General features: G+C 51.3%; 1 protein-coding gene across 1 annotated transcript in view; it reads right to left on the bottom strand.

The window, feature by feature from the left end:
- The window catches only part of CUX1 (cut like homeobox 1), a 338,009-nt gene extending 328,480 nt beyond the window's left edge, over positions 1 to 9,529 (bottom strand). The window contains 1 exon segment of the mRNA XM_045994176.1: positions 8,684 to 9,529. Coding sequence (XP_045850132.1) covers positions 8,684 to 9,013 — 330 coding nt within the window. The 5' untranslated portion in view covers positions 9,014 to 9,529.
- Positions 9,530 to 9,900: the final 371 nt, after the last annotated feature.

A 9,900-nucleotide genomic window follows, 5' to 3' on the forward strand; every position in this document is an offset into this window, starting at 1 on the left:
AGCAGTGAACACTCAGGCGGGGGTCCCCCGGTTAAGAGTAGCTCTCCAGCCCTCCCCAGCACAAATGATGCCGGCCTCTGGTGTACCAACTGCAAAGCAGACAAGTCCTCCCCAGGCTCCTACCCCCAGGATTCAAGTTCTCATCTACACTTCAACACCGACCTCTCTGCTGAGCTCCCCTCTCCTTCTCTCCAGGGCTCAGCCCCTGAATTCCCACCTGAACCCCCTCTCCCACAAATCCCACAGATGCCACCAGGAGCATACCCTCTCCCCCAGCCTGGCTCCTCTCCCTCCTCCAGTCCCTGTGGATGGGGGGGGGGGGAGGACCACCCCGCCCCCATCAACCACCCAGGCAGGCCCCTGGGGTCTGTGGCTCCTCTCAGCTGCCCCTGGCAACCCTCACTTCCCCAAATCCATGCAAATGCTTATGCGGCCAGACAGTGACGTCACCTCCACAAAAATATCCTAGGTACTTTCTTTGTAAATGAAGAAGCAGAGAAAGCATGCAGACTATGAAGGCCAGTGCTCAGGAGAGGGCCTGGCCCAGGGCCTTTGCCTCGCCGCACGCCAGGCCTACCAGGCCCGTGGGGCGGCTCCTGCGGGCTGAGCACATGAGGGACATTTCTCCAGGGCTGACACCCAGACCGTCAGGCCTCTTGCTGCCTGCTTTCCCTTGCACTGGTCGGGCTCTAATCGTTACAATAGCACTTTCCCCCTTCTTAGGGGGAAGTTTCCTCCCATTCAGGCTCTGGGCAGAGTCAGAGAATAAATCTTTGTCAAAGAATTGTTCTGCCTAATTCTATTTTTAAAAATGTGGATTTTTCCCCCATGTTTTACGTACCACAAATACAATTACATATATTTTAACCAATGTACAGGTCGCTTTACAAAGATGGAATTTAATAAATGGAAATAAATAAGAAATGCAGGTTCCTTTGCAGTACACACTTAACAGGAGCTTTCAAAACACAGCCATTTTCATATAAGCTATCTCCCTTGCACAATCCTAAGGAGAATTCCGTTTGCACTCTTAAGTGAATCAGCTGAATGAGTCTGAGACCAGAATACCCAGCACTGTAACCCCTCCAGGCCGGCATGCTGCTGCCGCGGGACTTGCTGGGTGCTACCGTACAGGGTTGGACGAAACAGCAGGTACAGGACAACATAAGGGGCAGAACAGCAGCGTTGAGTGGTGAGGGACAGCCGGAAGCCATGGCGGATGCTACACGGGGTCCAGGGAAGGGAGCCAGACCTCAGAGACCACCAGCCACGCCCCAGCTGTTCTGCTGGGATGCCCTCTCTCCGACCCTTCCCCCGGTGCACAGATCTCAGCCTAGGCCTTCTCTCTGCCCCGAGGCTTTCCCCAATGAGGACTCCCTTCTGCTGCAGCCCTCCAACGACTCACGGCACACGGCTCCGTCACAGACCAAATGCCCACTGCCCGCTGCCCCAGGTGGCGAGGGCTGCGACCCTGCCCGGCATCACCAGCGCCTGGTGCACAGAGGGTCCCGCAGCGCTGGGTCAGAATGGAAGGAACGGAATGCATGAAAGGAGGTTTGATATTCTGATGTGCAGAGGGAGGGTGAGAGCATTCCCCAAAGTGAGCATCAAGCCCAGATCTTTAAGTGAAGCAAGAGGTTTGGGTAAGTGGAGCCAGCCATCAGGAGCTCCGCGTGCTTGCCTAAGGAAAGTGGTCTCCATTCGGCACCCAAGTGAGCCCCTGTGGGAGTTGAAGGAGAAAGAACAGCATGATGGGATCAATGGTTTGGGAGGATTAATCCGGCAGCCACGTCTATAATGGACTGTGACCTGTTTCCAAGACACTTTTGAAACAAGGAAAGGCTACACACTCAGCTCAGCTCTCGTGTGCTAGAAAGATCCGGCTCTTGCATACAACAAGCAGCCCCCAGAACCAACTGCACACACACACACACACACACACACACGATTTATTCAAGTACTGGTGCGTCGTAAAATGACAGCATAATTACATACCAACATGGAGCAAAGTAAAACAATTGCAAACCACTTCTCGCTCCCCTGACAGTGACATTTAAGCCGCAACTGGCAATACCCTTCTCCTCTCCCGATCCCACGCCAATGCTGACAAATATGAGTGGGGAGAAGAGAGACGATGGAGCGCCGCCCCTGCCCCAATCCTGCCAAGGTGACCAGCTCCGGAGAGACGTCTTTCTGACCACTTAGCACCGCTCTCCAGGCCCTTGGTGTTCACTGGCCCCCTGAACTCACGTGCCACTTTGGGGTCCGTAGTGAACCAAGTCTCCTGGATGGGCACCTTGCAGCAGCCCGGGCTTCCCATCCGGCTCCCGGGCCCCCTCACATGCCAACGGAACAGGAGCATGACCCCAAACCTGACCTTGCCCCCCACCTCGGCTAATGCTGGGACAACACACGCTATTATGTAAGCCAGGAACCGAGGCACAGCTGAAATGAAGCAATCCCAGTGAATCAATGCTTCCACGAATGCTCCTGAAGTCGCAGTTTTCTGTTTCAGAATCTTAAGACTTAAAACGTCTCTGCCCTGTGAACAAGAAGGGAAGTTGGAAATTCATTCGCGGGGTCACCCATAATTTTAGTTTTAACTTCTGGGTGTTCGGTGACTCAAAATCTTTCTCCCTTTAGAAGGTCTGTGTTCTATGGGCAGTTGCTACCTACAAGCTCAGTGAGGGCAGAGCAGAACAATGTGAAACAGAAATAATTCACTGTACACAGAATCTCATGGGTTCAAGTTCTAGGTCAACTACCATGGTGAAAAACAGAAAATAAAAGACATGTTTCACCATTATCTGCCACACCTTTCAGAATGAAGCAAAAATGGTGATAGGAGCAACAGAATGTTCCTATTTTCAGGGTAAGGGAAAAAAAAGTCTTTTCCAAACCTAATCAGAAAAATTAAATGCACAATTCCCTCCAGCAAGAATTTTATTTTTAATTTTCATTTACATAGTATCTTTCTTCCAAGAATCTCAAAATAATGGAGCTCCACAAATACTTACAAGAAAAAAAAAATACGAAAACAACAGTTGTCACAACACAGGAGGGGGACAGGCTTGGCAGGGCCGGAGCTCAGACGAGGGGCAAGAAATGGCAGGCAGTGGAGACAGCAGGCGCCCAGGGCTGGCAGCGCCCGGCTGAGAGCAGCGGCGCCTCTGAGGCCCTTCCTTCCCCACAGCCCATGGGCCTGGCTCCTGCTTGCAGCTTCAGGCTCTTGACGACAAGGATTTACCTTTGGCGTCATTTATTAGCGTTCATCAAGCCATTCTGACCTAAACAGCGATTACTCCCCGAAAAACAGGAGGGAAGCTGGCGATCAACCAAAGACGCTCGCTCACAGGTCTAAAATATCAACAGAACCGAGATGCCTAAAAGGACTTCCTATTCTTTTTGGTCTTAAAAACATAAAACTGTATGAGAAAATAAAATATTAAAAATGTGCTGGGGGGAAAGAACCAAGGTAAGAGAGACTTTTAGGAGGAAACTGGGAACAAGCTTTTAAGCTAGTTGGAGTTTTTTTTGTTTGTTTGTTTCCCAGCTTAAGTGGACAGGATCTGAACGCCTTACATTTAGCAAAAAGCTGTCAACACCCAAATAAAATCTTAATGACAGTCAGAATGGCATTCCATTTCTTGCAATTTCGCAACGTTCACTTAAGAAAGAGTTCATTTGTCAATTTGTTTTTCCCTTCACCAAACTCGGAACACCTCGCAACCATACCTAACTTCTTAAAAAACGTTAACTCCTTTAACTTATTGAATAAACATGGCCAAATACAAAGATGTCGTTAAGAAAACAAGCCCCATGCTGGCAGGCTCAGGATAATGCTAAGAGAGAACGAGCTTCCGAGTAAGTTCTGGTAATTTCTTCCAACATTAACTTCATAAATCACAGTCAGAAGCACTGAGGGTTTCAACTGTCAGCTGAGCGGGCCCCACTGTGGCCTCTTGGGTTTTATAAAGGGTTGGGCCAACTCGTTTTCAGAGTGTTCAGTGAAAGGAAGGAGAATCTATTCATTTCCGTGTGAATTTCCTACCTGGCTATTTTTCCCAGTTGCTTTGTGGTGCTGGGTAAATTCCTGGGAAGAATGAACGCTTCCCAACCTCCCTCCTTCTCCAGCCACCTGTCTGATTGGGGGGTGGGGGGGGGTCCTCTCTAGGTGGGAATCCTACCAACCACGACTGAGGAACTTCCTGGGCTGCCCATGGCCCAGGGCTCTAATAAACACAAAAACTCTGCCCACTGCCCTCGGCATGCTGCAGCAAGAGAGAACCTTCAGATTCAAATGAAGAAAATGACAAGATTTATTTCGTGCACTAACATCATCCTCTCAGAATTTAATTACAGCAAGAATGAGAATTATTTTTATTAGAGAGTTGTTTACTTTTCGAAGGAAAGGTCCTCGATGGGTTTTGCAACAAATTAGATGTCTTTCAGAAACCCCTGTTTGCCCTCATTATGTTTTTCTAACTGCGACATATCATGGGAATAAGGTAGAACGTGTACTTTTTAAAAACCAAAGGTGCTTCAAAGCTGTTCCTGCTATGGGGCCGATGAAGGTCCCCCCCCCCCCACTTAATCCCAGGTCACTTCCTGCAGGGATAGCTCCCACCTAGCCAAAGGCCACTGTCCTTTACACACTTTCTCAGAAGACAGCTGAAATGGGGACTGATTACAGCTCAGCAAATCCGAAACTGTGGCACAGCAACAGCTCAATACAGACCCTAGCTGTCCTCTTCAATAAAATCAATACCTAAACACCAACCAAAGCCTGCTTCTTAAACTTACAGCAAAACCAGGGCTGTTTAGCCGGCTCTGAAAACTAGAACAGGAAAGGTGGCTGGGATAATTCAGAGAGTCCCACCACTGACATCTGTTGAAACCAACTCAGTTTGGTGGTTGGTTTGTTTGGGTTTTTGTTTTGTTTTGCGGGGGGGGGGGGGGGGGGGGGGGGGGGGGGGGGACGGACGGACTATGTGAGTTTATAGCCCTAAATGTAGAGTTTTTAGGAAAAGTAATTTCTCTCTGAATTCTAAATCATTATCGGGGTGTAATAAAATTTATCCAAATGCTCATGTCAATAAATGTGTATTAAATCTAAAATCACAGGTAGGTGAACCACAACTTTGTCATGAGCGCTATATAATACAGAGATTAAATCACACTTCTAATTATGACATTACGATTCCTTTTTCACCCCATGATCGGCACATGCACCATTCTCTTGGGTGTCCAGACAGACACGGACATCTAGTTCCTAAAATGCCCAGCATGACTGGAACGTCCAGGTAAACAGTAGTGGGGCACAGTGAGAGGTCACGGGGCCCCTCTTCAAATAGCTTCAACAAAACAAATGGCCAGAAGTAAAAAGTGTCTCTGTGCTTTGCTATAATAAGATTCAAACACAGGATTCCAAGAATTCCACCTGTTTTCAATTAGATACCAGAATTGCTTGAGTGTTTAAACTACATTCACTTGCTACTTATACAAAACAATTCTTCCGGGTTTTTTGAACGTTTTAAGTATGTTAAAATAAGATTAAGGGTCTGGTTTAAACAATCAGAGGCAGGGGAATTTCAGTGGAAACCAAAACTCACTCTCTGCAGCCATAATGCAGAGCTTCAGACAAAACAATAGAACAAGATAACCGCCTTCTATCTTTGACAATTACTTGTAAAAATCAGACCTTTCACAGGAAAAGCAACTATATATCTACATGCTTATATGTTAACTGAACTAGATATCCGTTTTTAAGTAATTCCTAAAGTAAGGTAGGGTCCTATATAGTAAAGTAATTTGAAGGTCAGGTTTGTGGGACCGGCCATCAGATACGCCTGCCTTTCAAGTACGTGAAATTTACATGACGCCAAATGTATAAACCTGTAACACTGTGTAAAACAAAGAGCACAGGGAGGAATCTGGCCTAGGTCTGTCGGGATTTTTCACGTGATGAATTTCTCTTTTTTAAAAATGTGCCCGCTTCCCTCTAACAAATTTGTCCTTCCTTCGTTACACTGAGGATGTTCCTTGTGCTTCAGAAGTGAGCTGAAACCAATACAGATCTACTTCGAAGCTCGCTTTGAGTCCTCAGATGGACCGGGAGCACAGCCTCGGGAGCAGTTGGGACTGTAGACGGCTACAGGCAGACCCGGAGGGGTGCTGGCCAAGAAGCACTGACTACTGTCCCTTCTGCGGGGTCCGTTTCAATTGTACACAATTAGGGCTGCAGACATTTTCAAACACCATTAAAGGTCTCGGGCTCCTTCGGCTCCCCAGACAGCATTTTTCAGGTTAGCTCGGTGGATTAGGAGAGAGTGATTCCTTAGGGGATTGGCAATGTGTCCCCCCTGCCCTCTCAACTTCCTCCTGTAGCTAACTACTGGCAGGAGCTACGTGAAACAGGGGAAGAAGGCAGAGGGGGGACTGGACAGACCCAGCTGTGTCAGGAGTTCTAGCACAACCCCATCCCTTCACTGCTTTGCACCTTTAAAAAAAAAGAAAGAAAGAAAAACTACATAGTTTCACACAGAAGGGGGGAAAAAAAACCCTTTAATCCACTGAAAATGACCCCCTCCCACACCCAATCTCAAAGACACCGATATTAAAAGAACCAAGAAAACAAAGGCAGCAGCTGTGTAGGACTCCTTGATGATTTTGTTTCCTCCGTATTTTCTAAAGGGTACTGAATGGGATACTTATTGTAATCAAAATAATATACTTCTGGGGAATACTGCCATAACAGGAAAACACAACATAAAACCTATCAGAGAGACAGACTTTCGGCAAAACTGAATTATTTCCTGATTTTGAAAAAGAGGAAAATGTTTCAAGGTTACTTTTGCAGAAACTCCTTAAAGGGGAGCACGAGTCATCAGGTTGGAATAACGCCCCAAAGGGAAGCCAGTCACTGACTGGCAGGCCCTGTCCCCAAAAGCTTCACTCACACACAGAGTTACATGAGCTCATTTTAGAAAGTGTCCTCTTTTCAAACATGTATTTAAAAGGCAAATTTATACAATGGTGTTTTTCTTGTTACCCAAAAAAAAAAAAAAAAAAAAGCCTGGTTTTTACAAGTCTGGGGTAGGATAAAAAACTTGTCCAACTAGTCTTAGCAGCACCAAAACACTGACTCTTCCATACCACAAGCCTTTGGGACTCAAAAGGAAACGAAATAGAGCTCAATCTCAGAAGCTCTCTTCCTGGGCACTCAGTCCACACCCCAAGGCAGCTTCAAGACCAACCCGAGGGACAAGAACTAGGGCCCGGGGCCCTGCCACGTAGCAGAAGCATGGGAGGGGCACAACTTTCGTGTCCCCAACCTGGGTCTGAGTCTACCCAAGACCCAGCCTCTTTATCCTCAGGGGGCAGGGCCATAGCCCGCACTGGGCTACACGGGCCAACCGATCTCTGGGTCAGGGGCTCTGGAAAGATGAGAAGAGTCTGAAACTAATGAATTCTCTCTTCTCAAACTGCAGTCTCATTGGCTCACTTACTGTCTGTGGGAACAGAGATGACGTTAAACTTGACACCAACTCAAAAGGCCTCTTCAGGACCCAGAGAGAGAACCAGGTTAGCCTTATACTTGAACTCTGGCATTCCATAGCCAAATGAAGGTTCTCAGACCCTCGGTGGAATAGCAACAGTCACTCATCTAAGGCCAAATCTTTACCTATCACCCAAAGCCAATGGATGCTTCGTACAGAAAATGATAGTCATGCTCGCTCCCATAATTTGCTTTTTCAAGATCAACACCTTAAAGTTCATTCACATAAACTGACAAGGAAACTTCCAACCCAATCCCGGAGTTAAACATCCTCGTGATATCCTGAAGCAGCTAATCAGCCGTGGGTTCGGGGTGTCAAAGGGTTCACAAAATCGAATACCTCTCTGGAAACCAAATCCATCTCTCGTGGAGTTTGGCCAAGATGCTTAAAAAGTAAACCTCACTGAGGTTCAGCTAAATGTCCATTCAGGAAGACAAGAAAAAAAAATTAAGGTTTCTCTCTTCAAAACTCCACAACGGGTTTTACAGTAAGCACAGGAATTAAATTATGGTAAAAGGGAGCTATTTTTACTAAAACGGGGTAGACCAATTTATCAAAAATGCCATTCGGCTGTGTTCATTACATTCAGGAATCTAATTTACACAATAGACACTTTGGAGGAATCTATTTTAGTCAATAAATACTCAAACTCCTTTAAGTTTTAATCTTGTCAGAAATACATATTTCACATAGTCTTCTTCCTAGTTAAGCGAGAAATCTTAAGAAATTTCATAACGACGATGAGTGTTTTATCGTTCTCACGTAGGCAGGAAGAGAAAACAAGCGTATACAATGAAAGTTGTCAGACTCCATTTATATACGTTTTAATCCAATCCGCTTCATTTCATACGAGGTTGCATCTGGAGTTCATTTGCTTCCCTCCTAAAAGTATCGTAGGTCACTATCACCGGTCCCCCGGGTTAGGACAGTTCGGTCAAGTTTACCTTCCCGCACCCCTCAGAGTTGGGCGCTGCGGCCGTCCCTAAGGAAGGCTGGGGGACCCCCGGAGCACCGGATGGCCCAGGGCCCCGGCGAGTCGCAGACCAACCTCCCCTCCCTCCACCGTCAGCCCCCACCTCGCCCCCGGCAGCGCTCCCCGGGCTTCTGGCCCACACGCCGCTCACCTTCAACTTGGTTCCGGCTACGCACAACATCCACCTGGCAGAGTCCCGGGGCTGTCCAAGCTCCGCGAGTGCGGAGCTGGCAGGTTCGGGGCGAACCCCGAGGGCGCGCAGCTCCTCCGGGTGGGGGGTGGCAGGCAGGAACGCGCCCCCTGGGCACCGCGGCGGCACCGGCCCCGGACGGGGAGCCCCCGCATGATCCTCCCGCGGCGCCCCGGGCTCGGCGCGCGGACCGTGGCCCGGCACGCCACAGTCAAGGGGGGCCCCCGTGGCTTTGCTTTCGAGAACCCGACCGGAGAAGGCATTTCGGAGAGGACCGGCCGCGCGCTCCATTGCGCCCGCGGATCCTGCTGGGGGTGAGGGGGGCAGGACCCCCGAAGAGAGGGCCGGAGCGGAGCGGGCGGGTCACTGGGGGCCCCCGGGAGCCTCTGGGCTCGGAGCTAGAGCCGTCCAGACAGGCGACGCGGAGGAAGCGTCTCCCACCCGGGCAGACGGCGCGCCGGGTCGCAGCGCAGGGCCTGCGCTCGGGGAAAGTTGCTGCCCTCGGTCCGCACCGGCTCCCGCGGGGCGCTCCGACCCACGGTCTCCGCGCGCCGGGCGCCCGCGCCCCTCGCAAGTTTCCCCCAAGCGCCCCTACCCGGGTCTCTGGCCGCGGAGGGGCCGGCCCGCGCCACTCGTGCAGGCACACAAAAGAGCGGGGCGGCTGCGGGTGGCCCCGGGGCGCCCGCCCGGACGTAAACAAACCGCCGGGTCCGCTCGGGGAGCCCAGCGCCGGGTGCGGGAACGGCGGCGCGGCCCCGGCCCGCTGACAGCCCGGCGCGGCGGCCGGGGCCCGGGCCAGCCGGGGCCGGGGCCGAGGCGCGCGCGGACGCCCGGCCGCCCGCCCGGCCACCCGCCCGCCTGGCCGGAGCCGGGCCGCGCCGCCGCCGCCGCCGCCGCCGGTGGCCGCTCTGACCCTCCCCCGAGCCGGCGGCACCACAGCGCCACCAGCCCCAGCTCCGCCGCGCCGGCGGCAGTGGCGGCGGCGGCTCCTCCTGGAGAGGCAGGCGCTTCACCCCCCACAGCAACTCCCCACAAACTTTCCCCGGGAATACGGCGGGCCGGGGGCGCGCGGCCGGGCGCCGCCGCCGGGCCGCAGCCCCCTCCCGGCGCAGCGCCCGCCGCCGCCGCCGCCCGCCGCCGCCCGCTCCCCGCTCGCGCGCGCACCCCGCGGGCCGCCG

This window comes from Meles meles, chromosome 21, assembly GCF_922984935.1.
Source record: "Meles meles chromosome 21, mMelMel3.1 paternal haplotype, whole genome shotgun sequence".
NCBI classification, from domain to species: Eukaryota; Metazoa; Chordata; class Mammalia; order Carnivora; family Mustelidae; genus Meles; species Meles meles.